This window comes from Ahaetulla prasina, chromosome 3 (assembly GCF_028640845.1).
Source record: "Ahaetulla prasina isolate Xishuangbanna chromosome 3, ASM2864084v1, whole genome shotgun sequence".
Classification (NCBI taxonomy): Eukaryota; Metazoa; Chordata; class Lepidosauria; order Squamata; family Colubridae; genus Ahaetulla; species Ahaetulla prasina.
The window spans coordinates 28,157,417-28,174,745 of NC_080541.1; the positions used below are offsets into that span (position 1 = coordinate 28,157,417).

Sequence of the window (17,329 nt, forward strand, 5' to 3'; positions counted from 1 at the left end):
AATGGAGATGTCTTCAGACAGCGCTGGCTCTTTGGCTTTGAAACTGCCCCCTAGAGTCAGGAACAACTACCACATATGTGCGAGGGGAACCTTTACCTTTACCTGTAACACCGAAATATGTACAAAAATAATTTTTTTAATCCAAAATATAAAATGACAACCACCAGCCATTGAACTAAGCCACAAAGTGATTTAATTGGGTTTAGCGTATTGTGGGAACTCACTCAGCCATTGTGGTTTACTCAGCAAACATTGTTTAAATGAATCATGGCTTGAACCAAAACAAAATTAAACAAAATACTTTTCCTTGGCCTTTGTTTTTTTTTCTCTTGTTCTGTAGCTTGAGAACTACATTGTGGAAAACATGAAGTCAGAAATGGCCCAGCTGCAGCAAAACGCTGTCCAAAACCACACAGCCACCATGCTGGAAATAGGAACCAGCCTTCTCAGCCAGACAGCAGAACAGACAAGAAAGCTCACAGATGTTGAAACGCAAGTAAGTAGTCACAAGTCCTTTCACCAGAACATTGACGACGGTAAAATAATTTCTATTCCCTTTTCCTGGATAATCCTTTCTTGACTGAAGTAGTCAAGAAGGTGACCAGTTTGACTGTGAGCTACATATATATTCTCTTATATAGGAAGGTGCTCAATTTTTGATTAAAACAAAAACTTTTTGAGTTTTTCCTGAAAATGAGTAATGTCGGAGTATTTATTTATTTATTTAGCTTATGGCAAAATACATGGACTTATAGTAGTTCAAATGTTAATGTCGGAGTAGATAAAGTCCTAATCATCATCATCATCATCATCATCATCATCATCATCACCATCATCATCACCTGTGATACGAAATCCAGCATAATTATCTTCTTTGCTGTGTATACTGTCATTTTGTGTAAATAAAATAATAACAACAATAATAACAACAGAGTTGGAAGGGACCTTGGAGGCCTTCTAGTCCAACCCCCTGCCCAGGCAGGAAACCCTACACCATCTCAGACAGAAAAAATAATTGCTACCAACTTGCCTTCCATTGAGGACCTGTATACTGCACGAATCAAGAAGAGGGCCGTGAAAATATTTGCAGATCCCTCGCATCCTGGACATAAACTGTTTCAACTCCTACCCTCAAAACAACGCTATAGAGCACTGCACACCAGAACAACTAGACACAAGAACATTTTTTCCCGAAGGCCATCACTCTGCTAAACAAATAATTCCCTCAACACTGTCAGACTATTTACTGAATCTGCACTACTATTAATCGTTTCATAGTTCCCATCGCCAATCTCTTTCCACTTATGACTGTATGACTATAACTTGTTGCTGGCAATCCTTATGATTTATATTGATATATTGATCATCAATTGTGTTGTAAATGTTGTACCTTGATGAAGGTATCTTTTCTTTTATGTACACTGAGAGCATATGCACCAAGACAAATTCCTTGTGTGTCCAATCACACTTGGCCAATAAAAAATTCTATTCTATTCTATTCTATTCTCAGACAGATGGTTATCCAACATTTTCTTAAAAATTTCCAGTGTTGGAGCATCCACAACTTCTGCAGGCAAGTTGTTCCACTGATTAATTGTTCTAACTGTCAGGAAATTTCTCCTTAGTTCTAAGTTGCTTCTTTCCTTGATCAGTTTCCACCCATTGCTTCTTGTTCTACCCTCAGGTGCTTTGGAGAATAGTTTGACTCCCTCTTCTTTGTGGCAACCCCTGAGATATTGGAACACTGCTATCATGTCTCCCCTAGTCCTTCTTTTTATTAAACTAGACATACCCAGTTCCTGCAACCGTTCTTCATATGTTTTATCCTCAAGTCCCCTAATCATCTTTGTTGCTCTTCCCTGCACTCTTTCTAGAGTCTCAGCATCTTTTTTACATCGCGGCGACCAAAACGGAATGCAGTATTCCAAGTGTGGCCTTACCAAGGCATTATAAAGTGGCACTAACACTTCACGTGATCTTGATTCTATCCCTCTGTTTATGGTTGTCCATATTTGTCCATATGGTTGTCCATATTTGGTCTACCTAAGGCATTGACTCTAATCCTATCTGGCTTACTTTATATTTTTATAAGATTTCTGAGTCATCCTTGCAACTAATTCCATGGGTATATTTACACATTGACAGGTGTTCAATACTTGGCCTGTATTTGCTTGAAGTCAACTGAGAAGTTATTCTCACTGACGTTATCAACCGACTTGATCAAAATTCTTCCCATTTTTTTTGTGCTAGAAAAGCTAGCATTGACAGGAAAGTGCTAGAATCCTCCCTCATAAGGATGAGTGGCTTCCTTGCATTGTCCTGTGGGTTTGGTCCAGGGGTAGTATTCACTTACCTTCGCTACCAGTTCACAAATGTGAGCGCACGCACCTCCTCCCTGCATACACAGAGCATTCTCCGCATGTGCAGAGCATAAACAATGGCACATGATGACATCCGGGTGGGTGGGCGGAGCCTCCCACATCCATAATTTTGCTTCAACAGGAAAATGTCTAAAACTAATAGGCAAGTGGGTGGTGGACAAAATATATCTTACTTTCCAATGAATCATCTTTTTTAAAGGGCTTACTATGTTTTTAAGATAAGGAGCCATCAGAAGGGAACTTATAAATCAGATGGAAAGAAAGGACAGCACCAAAAAAAAATAAATACAGTATTCATAGATGTAGCACTATGATTTAAGGATGCAGAAGCTTTTCTCCGGATGCTACTAAAGCGGTGTCTAAAGTCTTGATGAACTAGCATTCGATCACATCAAAATTGCCTTTTGGCTATAGTTTCTTAATAAAATATAAATGTGCACCAGAAACAGCCCGCATGTGCAAAAATACTTATGAAGTCATAAATTCAAGCAAAATAAGATTATTTTGAAGCAGTTTTTGTTACGTTTTATAAATTTTGTGCTACTGCAGTATGATAACAACTGAAAGAAAATGGAAGGAACTGAAAGCTGAAGCAAAGATGTAAGACCAGTCCAGAGACATTGACGTGATCAGCCTGTGTCCAGTAATACCAAGGATAAATCACATAGAGGCTACCTAATTGAAGGTCATGTAAATCCTATGTACCAATATAGCCATTAGTCATCACCTAGATGTGATGTTGGTTGTAATATATATTTATATTTATATTTATTTGATTTTTATACCGCCCTTCTCCCGAAGGACTCAGGGCGGTGTACAGGCAGAATAAAACCAACAAAAACAATATACAATATACAAAATTAAAATCAGTTAAAAACTTATTAAATGAGCCTGAAAAATTTAAGAAATTTGCCATAAAACCAATAACCCCATTAAAATTGCTAAAAATTTAAGTTTAAAATTTCATTCAAGCCAGCCCCGCGCGAATAAAAAGATATGTTTTCAGTTCGACGGAATGTCCAAGGTCAGATATCTGGCGTAAGCCGGGGAGTTCGTTCCAGAGTGTGGGGCCCCACAGAGAAGGCCCGTCCTGGGGCCACCAGCCGACATTGTTTGGCGGATGGCACCTGAGGAGTCCCTCTGTGAGAGCGCACGGGTCGGTGGGAGGCATGTGGTAGCAGTAGGCGGTCCCGTAAGTACCCAGGTCCTAAGCCATGGAGCGCCTTAAAGGTCGTGACTAACACCTTAAAGTGCACCCGAGAGGCCACAGGTAGCCAGTGCAGCCTGCGAGGAGAGGTGTTACATGGGAGCTGCGTGCAGCTCCTCTATCACCCGCGCGGCTGCGTTCTGGACTAACTGAAGCCTCCGGACGCACTTCAAGGGGAGCCCCATGTAGAGAGCATTACAATAATCCAAGCGAGAGGTAACGAGCGCATGAGTGACCGTGCATAAGGAATCCCGATCAAGGAAGGGGCGCAACTGCCAAACCAGGCGAACCTGGTGGAAGGCCCTCCTGGAGACGGCCGTCAAATGATCTTCAAACGACAGCCGGTCATCCAGGAGGACACCCAAGTTGCGCACCCTATCCTTTGGGGCCAATAACTCGCCCCCAACAGCCAGCCGCGGTTGCAGTTGGCTGAATCGGGATGCCGGCATCCACAGCCACTCCGTCTTGGAGGGATTAAGTAATATCAAAGAAGATAGCTCAATTTTGCTGCTTTTTCAGGCTGTAATTGATTCACTGCTACATAAAAGGCTAGGATGTCCAGACAACATCTGGTTAATTCCAAGGCGTGCTGGGAACCCATCAGAAACAGGACTAGTGTCAGAAGGGAAGAGACAGATAATTGCTTAGGATCAGCATTTAAAATTCTGAAACCGTCCATTGGGCTAAACTCATTGGACACCCTTTCATTATTGTTTGTTCTTTGATTTTATCTATCAGTTCACAATTCATAATTCCTTACCCTTCCTTTCTCTTCTCTTCTATTTACAATTTTGAGTACTATGTTATCTAACAGTTGTTGTATTTTAGACTGCCTGTTTTAAACAAATACATTCATATCTGTGATCATTACATGGGCAATTACACATACCGAGTGTGTCAGATGGATACACACACACAATCGTTCTTCAACCTTGACCTATACATGCAATATCCTTTCCATAATTATTACTTAAATGTATATCAACAAATGGAATAACCAAGATCAGTTACACAAGGGGGGCAAAATCAGTCTAGCTAGAGATAATATGCACATGGTGATGACAAGCCTTGTTTAAGCTCTCAGCTTCTTTTGTTTTCCAGAGAAGCTCTAATAAAAATTTTCATACGAAATAGACTTAGCTTATAGGTAATGGGATATTAAAGCAGGAAATCTTTGGAACAAAAAACTTGCATTTTTGTATTTATATCCTAATGAAGAATAGAGACTACACATTATAGGTTTACACTGTATTAAAAGGAATCAAGCATATCAAAACCATTGTGGGTTGAGTCTATTCTATGTTTTATATTACTTGCCAGGGTATAGTTGCTAGTTTTCCTTTCGCAATCCCACAGTCTCAGTATGCATTGGGAAAGCAGTATTTTAGTTTAATGGCTTTCTACAGCACTTTCTCTCCATGTGAAGAAAACATTGGACATGTTCAAGACATAAAACATAGCTATTGCTCTCTTTAAGGTTCTTTTTTAAAGTAACACATGGAGACTAAATTGTGCAAGAGGTAAAAAAAAACATACTAGTGCTCCAATTTTTCATCTCAATGTTTTTGTATTGTGTGACAAGGTCTGAGAGTGAACTGTAAAAAAAAGCCTCAATCTGGATTGGGCATAGGAATGGAGGACAAATCATGCGTTGCAAAGATCGCTTGAAGATGGGAAATACTTATAATGAAATCTACCAGATCTCCCTGCATGGATTGCCCCTGTGACTGTGTACGACAGACAGGGAAAAAGCTAACCACCAAATTGCAAGAACATAAGTGAGTGGTCAGACAAGGAGAGCCAAACTCATGGGTAGTCTCACATTGCAATGAACAAGGAGATACATTCAATTTTGCAGCTACTAAGATTCCTGGCAAATAGATGGGGAAGAAATAGAAGTAGTGACAGATTTTATTTTCCTGGGCTCCAAGATCACTGCAGATGGGGACTGCAGCCAAGAAATTAAAAGATGCTTTCTCCTTGGGAGGAAACCTATGGCAAATGTAGACAGCATACTAAAAAGTAGAGACATCACCCTGCCAACAAAAGTGCTTATAGTCAAGGCTATGGTTTTCACAGTTGCAATGTATGGCTGTGAAAGTTGGACCATAAGAAAGGCTGAGCGCCAAAGAATTGAGGTCTTTGAACTATGGTGCTGGAGAAGACTCCTGCAAGTCCCTTGGACTGCAAGGCAATTAAACTGGTCCGTCCTAGAGGAGTTCAACCCTGAGTGCTCTTTAGAAAGCCAGATCCTGAAGACGAAACTCAAATACTTTGGCCACCTAGTGAGAAGGACTCACTGGAGAAGAGCCTAATGCTGGGAAAGATTGAGGGCAAAAGAAGAAGGGGACGACAGAGAATGAGGTGGCTGGATGGAGTCACTGAAGCAGTTGGCATGAGCTTAAATGGACTCCAGAGGATGGTAGAGGACAGAAAGGCCTGGAGGAATGTTGTCCATGATGTTGCGATGGGTTATGATTAACATAATGGTAAGGACATAATTTTTTGGTGTTAATTCTATAAAGTGCTGTAGGGCTTCATAAAAAGGCAAAGGTTCCCCTCGCACATACGTGCTAGTCGTTCCTGACTCTAGGGGGCAGTGCTCATCTCCGTTTCAAAGCTGAAGAGCCAGTGCTGTCCGAAGACATCTCTGTGGTTATGTGGCCAGCATGACTCAACGCCAAAGCCGCATGGAACGCTATTACCTTCCCACCAAGGTGGTCCCTATTTTTTCTACTTGCATTTTTACGTGCTTTTGAAACTGCTAGGTTGGCAGAAGCTGGGGCAGTACTAGGGATTCGAACCGCTGAGCTGGCGACCTTTTGATCGACAAGCTCAACGTCCTAGCTGCTGAGCCACCGCGTCCCTGTAGTGCTTCATAGAACTGGTCAATTTCATCCAGTCATTGGGGCATAGACTTGGATTACTGTGATATTGAATGGTTTGCCTTGGATTCGAACCGAGATCATTCCGTCATTTTGGGGATTTTATTCCAGTATTGCTTTTCCTACTCTTTTATTGATTATGAAGGCTACTCTATTTCTTCTGAGGGATTCTTGCCCACAGTAGTATACCTGATGGTCATCTGAATTAAATTTACCCATTCCTGTCCATTTTAGTTAGCTGATTCCTAAGATGTCGACTTTCAGTCTTGTCATCTCTTGTTTGACCATATCCAGCTTGCCTTGATTCATGGATCTTATATTCCAGGTTCCTATGGAGAAAAAATCTTTACAGACTTTCTTTCACCACCAGATGCATCCACAGCTCCACGTCCTTTCAGCTTTGGCCCAGTCGCTTCATTCTTTCTGGCGCTACTAGTACTAGCCCTCTGCTCTTCCCCAGTAGCATATTGGACACCTTCCAACCTGAGGGGCTCATCTTCTGGCGTCATATCTTTTTTCCTTTTGGTACTGTCCATGGGGTTTTCATGGCAAAGATACTGGAGTAGGTTGTCATTTCCTTCTCCAGTGGATTATGTTTTGTCAGAACTCTCTGCTATGACCTATCCATCTTGGATGTCCCTATACGGCACAACTCATAGCTTCATTGAGCTATGCAAGCCCCTTTGGCATGATAAGGCAGTAATCCATGAAGGGGAAATGAATACTAGAAACCCTGCATTACTTTCTGCTGTTACTAAATAAGATATATCAATTAGGTATCTATATAAGGTGCATTGCATATATTGATCAAGATGATAGTTATGAATCAGATTGCTTTTGATCTGGGTCTATCTTCAGTGAGGTCATTTTAACATTAATCTTATTTTTCATACTTGTACCAATAAAGATTCATTGTATGGCCTTAATTTATTGCAAGTTTTTTTTTTTGTTGTTGTTGTTTGCCTTCTTCAGGTTCTTAATCAAACATCCCGGCTTGAAATCCAACTGCTGGAAAATTCCTTATCTACTTACAAGCTGGAGAAACAATTGCTCCAACAGACCCATGAGATCTTGAAAATCCACGAGAAAAACAGGTGAGCATAAAATGAATGGTATGATCTTTCAACATTTCACTCTTATAGTCTTCACCACAATCTCCAAAGCGAGATTGTAGAACATGCTGGTTTTTCTTCAAAAATTTCTCCTATTATTTACATCATACTAGAACAGGTCAACCCAAATATTTCTGGAGTGCTTTGTGCATCTGCAGGGGTATCTCACCCAGAACAAGTACTGTTATGGACATGTTCTACTTTGGACTACCACGGAAAGTTAAGAACGAAGAGAACATTTCTATGATGGCATAATTTTCTTTCTCTTTGGAATTTCTCTATTTGGAGAAGCATTTGTCTGTGTTAATTGTCATCTAGGAGCCATCCCCAGAAAGCCATTTTGCTTCCACTGAATGACATTCTGAAAACTATTCAAAACCTGCTTGTTCTCCCAGGCTCTGAGATAGGCTGATTGTGGGGTCCCTATGGGTTTTCTTATATTGAATTAGATTTCTGGGCAGCTCTGTTTCTTTATATATATATGTATACTTTTTTTCTTTTAACTGTAGGCTGCCCAGAGTCATTAAGGAGGTGGGCACCCTCCAAACTGAATGAATGAAGAATGAATGCATGAAATTTATCATGAGAAATGATGCAGTACAGACAAAACTGTATTACTGTACTTTAATAAGAGGTAGGGATGCATATATTTTAAAAAGGGCACTTTGTTTCTATCAAGATTTGAATGACCCATCTCCATGCCCCATTTGAATGAATCAACCATGCCCCATTTCTAAATATGGGGGGGGGGATAGCCATAGAATTTTATTCTGCTTATCTAAAGTAGATACATACAGAACATGCACAGCTGCTTTGTGGAGGTGGGGTGACTTACTCCAAAGAATATTTTCCATACTGAAACAGAATACAGTATCTCTAAAAAGTGAAGCACTTGGGTGGTGATTGTGTAATTCCCACAGTTTGTGTGAACATATAGCATGTATATAAATGTAAATATAAATATTGTGTAGGAATGTGTGTGTGTGTGTGTGTGTGTGTGTACTATATATAGAAAAAATACATTCTTGTAAACTACAAATTGAAATCACTTAATTGATAATTTTAGATTAATACGGAGATTGCAAGAGAAATATGCTTCTATTTATTACAGATTATTGTGACCCAGGACCAAGTAGGTAGTATTAGATGCAATCAGTTCAAAAACAAACAGACTTTATTAGAACAGCTGAGAATTAACTCATTCTCAGCATAATCCAAACTAAATCAAAGCAAATTCTTCATAACACAATTCTTTAGCCTTATCACCAACCTTGGTCTAATTACGCAAACTGCCAAAGGCTCTTCTTGGCAAAAGTTCAGAAGCAGAAGACACCAACAAGAAATAAATGCAGCAAGACAAGGAGCAAGTCTATCAATGTTGTTTTCCGACAAAGAGCCCAAACGCCATTGCTGGTCTTTTAAGCCTTATGAGAGGGGCCAATCATCTCTTGGCCCTACTCCCAAGTCATCCTCTTTGCTTTAGCTGCTTTTGCCTTCTGGCAGCTCTTCTCATGCTTGCATTAGGAACAGGTTCCTCCTGTTCCTTTGCCTCACTACTGTCAGCCTCTGGAGGTTCTGGAGTCCGTACATCACTCCCCAATGGCCTGGCCCCATCTCTGCCTCCGACGCAGAGCCCTCATCCAGGCCTTCCCCACCCTCCAGGACCGGCCCATGTTCTTTCTCAGCCTCATCACTGTCCGACTCTGCTGCCAGCTCTGCAGGCTGCTGGCAGACCACAACACAGATCATGATTTTTAAATTCTTTGCAGCCCCTTATCTAGGAGTGGCCATAGGAAGCATCCACAGTTTCTTTTGTATAACTAAAGATCAGGGTGGTGTGAGCATATGACTTATCTCTATATTTGTGATAGAGTTTATATATACACTATGTGGGGATTTTACTCAGGTAAATGCTTTTGTGTTATCTATTATATGTGTGTGTGTGTTTCTGCTTGTTCAAAGTGCACCTGGGGTTATGTAGAGTTTAAGGTATTGAACTAGAACTAAGGAAGTCCACGTTTAATGGTCCCTCAGACATGGAAACTAATTGACATTTATGAAATGTAAAACCCCAGCCCAATATACTGACTAAGCCAGGGGTCTGCAAACTTGGCTCTTTTAAGCCTTGTTGACTAGAACTCTGGGAATTGAAGTCCACAAGTCTTAAAAGAGCCAAGTTTGCAGACGCCTGGACTAGGCTATGGTGCAGTGGTTGGTTACAATTTTTTTACTACAAGTTCTGTGGGTGTGGCTTGGTGGGCATGGCATGGTGGGCATGGCAGGGAAAGGATTCTGTAAAATCTCCATTCCCACCCCACTCCAGGGGAAGGATACTGCAAAATCCCCATTTCCTCCTGATCAGCTGGGACTTGGGAGGCAGAGAATAGATGGGGGCGGGGCCAGTCAGAATTTTTACTACCAGTTCTCCAAACTATTCAAAATTTCTGCTACCGGTTCTCCAGAACTGGTCAGAACCTGCTGAAACCCAGCTCTGATATGATGTATCTCAGAGTTCTTGGGAGAGATTGCAGGAGAAAATGCTCTCTATTTATATTCTGCATAGAAGTGCTGGAGACTGGATAAAATAAGCTTTGTAATGTGTATTTTGTAATTACCATCATGCATTCATAAAAACCAACATGCATGTATTTATATATAAGGATGAGCATTTCTTTCTTTTAAATATATATCTTTTCATTTGAATTCTCCCTCCCTCATGGAGATAGGAATGGACTGGACCTACATATAACTCATTTGAAGGTCCTCTGATACTTTTCATATACTGGTTGCTGGCACAAGTCACAATTCAGAAGTTTTCCCCTCTTCCCTCAGATTATTTTGGTCTTTCCTTTTTCTGTCCTTCTCCAGTGAAAGGCAGTTGGCAAGCCCCTGTGCCACATCATAAAGATATTTTGAAACTTATCTGAACTTGAAAAGTGAATTGCTTCATTCCACTGAGAATACTGTCGAATAGCCCTGAGGTACAAATGGATAGAGGGAGCTAACTTCTCAGTTCCTGGACTTGTGGTTTCATGCATTTCAATAATTGAAAGGAGGAAATGCCTATCTTTGCAGAATGGTAATGAATATTAAGATAAACAACCGATGATTACAGTGTCCATACATTCCTGAAAAATGACAAGGTTAACTTGTGAGCTAGTAGTCTCCTGCTGTTTTGGATTATCTCTCCCACAGTCCTCAGTCACTAGTCATGTCATCTGGGGCTTAAGATGGTTGTAGGACATTTGTCTCTCCTGGGTAGAGCATGTTGTTAATATCTCAAAACATTTAGCCATGGAGAGATGTCTAAGTAGCTTCGGCTAACAGGGCCAAGATCCGACCAACTCAGCCCTGAATATTGCCCACTTCCCCATTATCTGTGTACTTTTTTTCTTTTGATTTATCCTTTTCAATTAGAATGGTTGAAAATTAATGGCATTTTTCTTCGTATTTTTGAAGTAGTAATACTTCAAAAGCAACAGTGTAAAACTTACAATATAAAGTCTCCAAACAGACAAAAAAAATCTGTCTGGACTTCCTCTTTTTTGCCTCACATTTTGAAACCCTAGAGATAATCACCAAATTTTTAAAAAAATCTAAAATCTGATTTGGAAGGGTTATGCTTCAATTAATTAGGATGAAAAAATGCTCAAGATAAAGAAAAAATGGTATTAAAAATGGCAGAAGACATTTGAAACATGTAAGTATAATGTTCTGCCTCCTTCCTTAATATTTTTCATGTTAAAATATTGTGGAAAGCATTATATACTGGATGCTTTTTAAAAAGTAGACACCACTACCATTCACAAACTCTGCCATACTTATTATATCAATCCACAGTACACCATAAAACAAGACATTCTATTGGAAAACTTCACAATGAATAAATTGCCATTTTTAAATAACTTACAGGTTTGATTCGAACAACTTCCCATTCTATCTTGTTCAGCTTTGTTTTAGCATGTGGTATGAACATATGCTAAATTGGCCCGTTAGACTTATAAGCTTCTGCTGTGCAGCTAGATTTGTATTTATCATAAAATATCTAACCACTATTTGGACCTTTAGACCTGATCTTACGGTTATGGAGGGAATGTAATGGAACAGAATGATGTCTTTGATCTTATTCATATAGCTAGTCAGTCCAGGATATTCAATGTTGAACAATCTGAGTTTAAGGAGAAACCTATTGTCACATGATTGAATAAGGAGATATAAAAGTAATGGTTTTATTAGTGGTTCATTCATAGCTATTGTTAGGTATTACACCATGAGAACTACACTGGTTTCTGACGTGAGCATCTCTCTTTCAGTTTCTCTGTGGTTTTCATTTTTTCCAATAACATAGGAATCTATATTTCTGTAGAAAGCAGAATATTAAATATTAAATCTGTAAAATAAAGCCACATTATAACTTTACAAAAAGGAGAGCTAACCTCTTTCCCCTCATTATTACTATATCTTTGTGCTATATGAAGTTGATAGCTGTTAATATATTCCTTTAGTAAGATCTTACAATCTGTATCCATTAAAGTGTTCAAAGTATATATATTTTTTTAGAATCACTGTAATATTTTTTTTTAAAAAAATATCTTCAATATCTTTAGCAGATTTGTGGATTCAGGGCTCTCTTTTGCTCTCTCTCTTTCTATACACACCTATAAGCATACATGACACCGAAGGTCTACGATAGTAAATGAACAAACAACATGTGGATGTTATTATATCCCCAGACTCTGTTAAATGACCCATGTTTAAGGCATTTTGCCACGGAACTGTTCTCCAAAAGAAAAACAATGAGAGGAGCCTTGAGATGTGTGTGAATAAGTGGAGAATGAGGGGATCTAAAATTAAATCTTAAATAACACATACATCTCTGGCTGGTTAGTGCATGGATATAACATTATTTTTGGCGCACAGATGCAAAAGAGCAGTCAGCAGATGAGAGATACTTACAACTTCCTAACCATAACCAGGAAGATTTTACTACTTAAATCTCCAACCGGGGCCAAATGGAAAGTTGGCATGGGGAAGGTTTTTATGACCCCACGTTTTTAGGCAGATATTGGGCAACTTCTGGAAATGCATCTCCCACAACCAATAGTGAAATCCTGGAGCCATATTATGAAGGCTCTTTTGTTCTCCGCCACCTCTGTGATGATGAGATCAGGTGACTAGAAATAGAGCTGATGCTTACTGGACTTAAGCCCAAATGCAAGATGAATCTCATAACACTCATCTTAAAAGTACTATTCATAGAGCTATATTCTTCTCCAACATATATGTCAAAGTTGTACTGGAGAAGAATTCCCAGTTTACTCATGAACTTTCCTTCCTAGTCTCCCAGCGGCAATTCCTTTTCCAATACTTGGCTCAATGATGGTTCTCTTAACCACAGGAAGAAGGAAGACCTGATCTTTTAAGCTTTTATTCAGTGAACAGGCAAGCCGGGCAGAAAATAAACATGGATTTATTCAGGAAAATGTATTTTTCGAGAGGAAGAAACATCTTAGAAACATCCATGTATTCAGAAATGAAGTTTCAGCTCCTAATTTGCCTATCTCATTCAGTTATTTTCCCTACCGGTTCGTAAATGTAAGCCCTCATCCACGCATGTGTACATCCTTCTGCGCATGCACTTTGTTCACTCGTGTGCCTTCCATGCATGCGCCTGGCCTAAAAAATGTGCCTAAATGGGACAGCATAGAACTGGGGCAGGTGGGCAGGCCCACTGCGCCCTCCCGCAATTTCCACTACCAGTTTGGGTGAACCATTCCAAATTGGCTGAATACCACCTCTGATCTCAACTATATACTAACTAAAGTCTTCTCTCTCACCAATGTCCCAGGTTCCCTACCTCACCTGACATCAGTAGAAAAAAATCAGAATTTGCTGAAAGAGATTTTACTGGCTCTTGCTCCTTCTTGTCTCCCTTGCAAACTGCCAGACAAGCATAAAGAATAAACTAGATGGTAAATTAAGATGTCCAGTAAGCAAACAAAATCCCATAAAGAAGTTCAAGTATGAGTCATGGCTGATTGAAAATGTCTCCATGAAATATCAGATTGGTCCTTTGAATTTCTCTGGAGAAAGAGAAATTGAAAAGATCATCCATGAATTTTCTAGAAGTAGCTACTCGCAAGGAGACCATGGTGCCTTGCAAGGGTTGAGTAGATCAGGGGTCTCCAACCTGGGCAACTTTAAGTTTTGCTGGCTGGGGATTTCTGGAGTTGAAGTCCTCCAGGCTTCAAGTTGCCTAGGTTGGAGACCTCTGGAGTAGATAATAAGTTTACTCTTAGCAGTGATGGACAAAAACCAGGGAAACTCATTTTGTAATCATTATTTTTGAATGTTCAATTTAACCACTTAGTGGATATTAGAGACGTTCAAACAGCAAACTTAATTTGATGCCTCGTGAGTTTTACCTTCTTGGGATTTAAGAAATCTTAAATAAAGTCTCAAAAATTTACAATTTAAATTTAATTATACAATCAAGTGTCCTATTCAAGGATAACAATGAAGAAGGAAGTGGATGTGGGAAAAAAGAAAATACTGTATTTTATCATATATGTATAATAAAACAATATTCATTTTTGTGCACATTTTTCCCACTGTTATTTATTAGATTTATATGTAATCTTTCTCAAAACATGTGAAGTTACTGCTAACAAAGAGCTGAAAATGATAAATCAGATTAAATCTTTCAGCATTCTATATCAAAAGGAAAGAAGGCAAAAGGATAAAATAAAACAAAATACAATAAACTGTAAAATTGAATTATACAAAGGACTACTTTGAGTTTTATTTTTAAAGGAAGTTCCTTTTTGGAAAATACATAAGCTAGCTTCATGAAAAGAATGCTGGCTGGGTGAAATATGATGTTGGTGTCACTTCTAATTTTCTCTTTGGAAGAACCTTTGTATATTTTACTTTGATTACCTCTTTCAAATCATTTTTCATTTCCATAGTCTCTGAAGACATTATGTACCTCATATAACCCTGCATTTGGAGAGCATTGAGGATGCTATCATTCTCCTGACATTATACAGAGAAACTAAATCGCTTTAGTGAAGTCAGTTTTTCTTAAGTTAAAATACCTTCAACCCCTAATACATATGTGTGTATAGATAAAGAGAAAACATTTCCTAAAGGACTTGGCTATAGTTCTCGTATATGAAGAGAGATGAAATCTTATATCATATGACCATAATTTCCTTAGATTCCATAGAGTTTGCGGTTTCATTTTTAAATTGTCCTCTTAATAAAATGTCTGCAGAGGTTGTGTTTTGTTTTGTTTTTGCTTTTAATTTTCCATGTGGCTATTGCCATTCTAGTCATCTTTATTCTTTGCCTGGATATTAGTTTTCAGATGGGAAGTGCACTTAACTGCACTGTTAAGTGTCAGGTTATAGTGAAAGCAGAACAGCAGAATGGAGCAGACAATGGAGAATATCCAGAAATAGGTCTGGAGTGTGTTGCTCACTGGGATTCTGAATGCTAGGGGTACCAGTGGGGAGGAGATGGGTAAGACACAAGCCACTTGTTTTTTTTTTAATGTGTGATGTCTTGATATTTTTTGAACCCCCTCCCCCTGCAGACATTCTAACTTGAAACTCCCTCCTTTTTTTTAAATGAGGCTCATACATAAGTTTGGTTTGAGATACTTTACTTTCTTTTTTAAAAAAAATACTAATCTGAGATATTATCAAGTGGAATAAAAGCACAAACAGGATAGTATTCAGTGATTGTTTTCCCTCCCTACTTTTTCAAAGCACTATAAACCTAGAATTGTCCACTGAAGATGGCAGGGAACAGATTTAGAAAGAAAGAAAGAAAGAAAGAAAGAAAGAAAGGAAGGAAGGAAGGAAGGAAGGAAGGAAGGAAGGAAGGAAGGAAGGAAGAAAGAAAGAAAGAAAGAAAGAAAGAAAGAAAGAAAGAAAGAAAGAAGAGACAAGAATGAAAACAAATAGGGATCTGTGTTGCTGTATTTGCAAATATTCTGGATTGAAGTATCCTGGAGTTGCCCCTGTTACTACAAACTCTAGTACCTTCCAAACAGTGGTGAAATCCAAATTTTTTAACTACTGGTTCTGTGGGCGTGGTTTGGTGGGCGTGGTGTGGTTTGGTTTGGTTTGGTGGGCGTGGCTTGGTGAGCATGGCAGGGGAAGGATATTGCAAAATCCCCATTCCCACCCCACTCTGGGGCCAGCCAGAGGTGGTATTTGCCGGTTCACTGAACTACTCAACATTTCTGCTACCGGTTCTCCGAACTGCTCAAAATTTCCACTACTGGTTCTCCAGAACCTATCAGAACCTGCTGGATTTCACCCCTGCTGCCAAAGCTATATTTTCTAAAATATAGGGGGAAAGGGTTTTTTTTAATACCAGATACTTTCATTTTGTGAACAGTTGTTAAAGTTGTTTCTCTTCTGTTGCTGAGTTTTAATTATTATTGTGACTCATTAGATGTATATGCCTTACAATTCTCAATTACTTGGGGGAACTTTATCCCTTTAAGTTATATAGCATATTGTTGTTCTTTTTTTTTTTTTTGAGGTTTGTTTTATCATTGAGCAATATTTGTGAGTGAATCATGATCTACATACACATAATTAAATAATCTTCTACGGTGTGTTTCCTTCTCTTTCTCTCTCTCACACATGTGTGTGTGTTTTGTGTGTGGGAGTAAGGTCTTTTGCAAAGCCAGATTTTTGAAGACAAGTGATAGGTCAGAATCAGCTGTATTTAACCAGTTTCATAGATTGAGAATATGTATGGGTGGCATACAGTTCAGGAAAGCTACGTTCGACACAAAGAGATCTTGAATCCATTCCACATGCATAATCTGCACTCTTTTCCAACCCCTGCAACCTATTCATACATGCTAAAACAAACATGTGACACTGAAATGTGTTTGTTTCCCCAGTCTATTGGAACACAAGATTCTTGAAATGGAAGAAAGGCATAAAGAGGAACTAGATACCTTAAAAGAGGAAAAAGGGAACCTGCAAGTTTTGGTGTCTCGTCAAAGCTACATTATCCAAGAACTTGAGAGGCAACTAAGTAAAGCAACAACCAATAACAGCATTATGCAGAAGCAACAACTTGAACTCATGGATACAGTCCATAGCCTGATCAGCATTTGTTCTAAAGATGGAGGTAAGATGGTATTAGTTTGAAAAATAAACAGGGATAGATTGGTTGAATGTCTTTAGTGCAATGGATGACTTTATGCATTCCAGTATATAATTCCCCAAACTAGTTAGTGGAAAAAGAAGGAACAAAAATGTGCCTTCCTCAGTATTTCCATTACTAATACCAGTAGTTTGTGAGGATTGATATTGATGATTGTAGACCAGCAACTTTGGAAGTAGGTATATAAGTTCTCCTTGAAATCTAAGAGTGAAAGCATCTTATTTGTTTTCCTTAAGCATATAAAATCCTTTGATCTGACTACATTAAAGTGGTGAATTTTGGGATGGAAGGAGAATAAGCCATTGCTAATGTATTAATCAGGAACTGGTAGTGTGAAATGAGAACATTGGATGTCAGGTTCCAAAACCAAGGAAGATATTGAGATCTTCTTAAGCAAATTTCTTTACTGTTCCTTATCTATAGAGAAAATTACCAAATTTTGGGCCCCTGGTGGCTCAACAGACTAATGCAGTCTGTTATTAACACAGCTGCTTGCAATTACTGCAAGTTCAAGTCCCACCAGGCCCAAGGGTGACTCAGCTTTCCATC

The 17,329-nt window shown here is 39.1% G+C and overlaps 1 protein-coding gene across 1 annotated transcript in view; it reads left to right on the forward strand.

Annotated features, from left to right (window-relative positions):
* Positions 1-17,329, forward strand: part of ANGPT1 (angiopoietin 1) — a 171,094-nt gene that overhangs the window by 84,762 nt on the left and 69,003 nt on the right. The window contains exons 2-4 of the mRNA XM_058178229.1: positions 341-496; positions 7,446-7,567; positions 16,512-16,744. Of these exons, the coding sequence (XP_058034212.1) occupies positions 341-496; positions 7,446-7,567; positions 16,512-16,744 (511 nt within the window). The remainder of the gene's footprint in view (positions 1-340; positions 497-7,445; positions 7,568-16,511; positions 16,745-17,329) is intronic.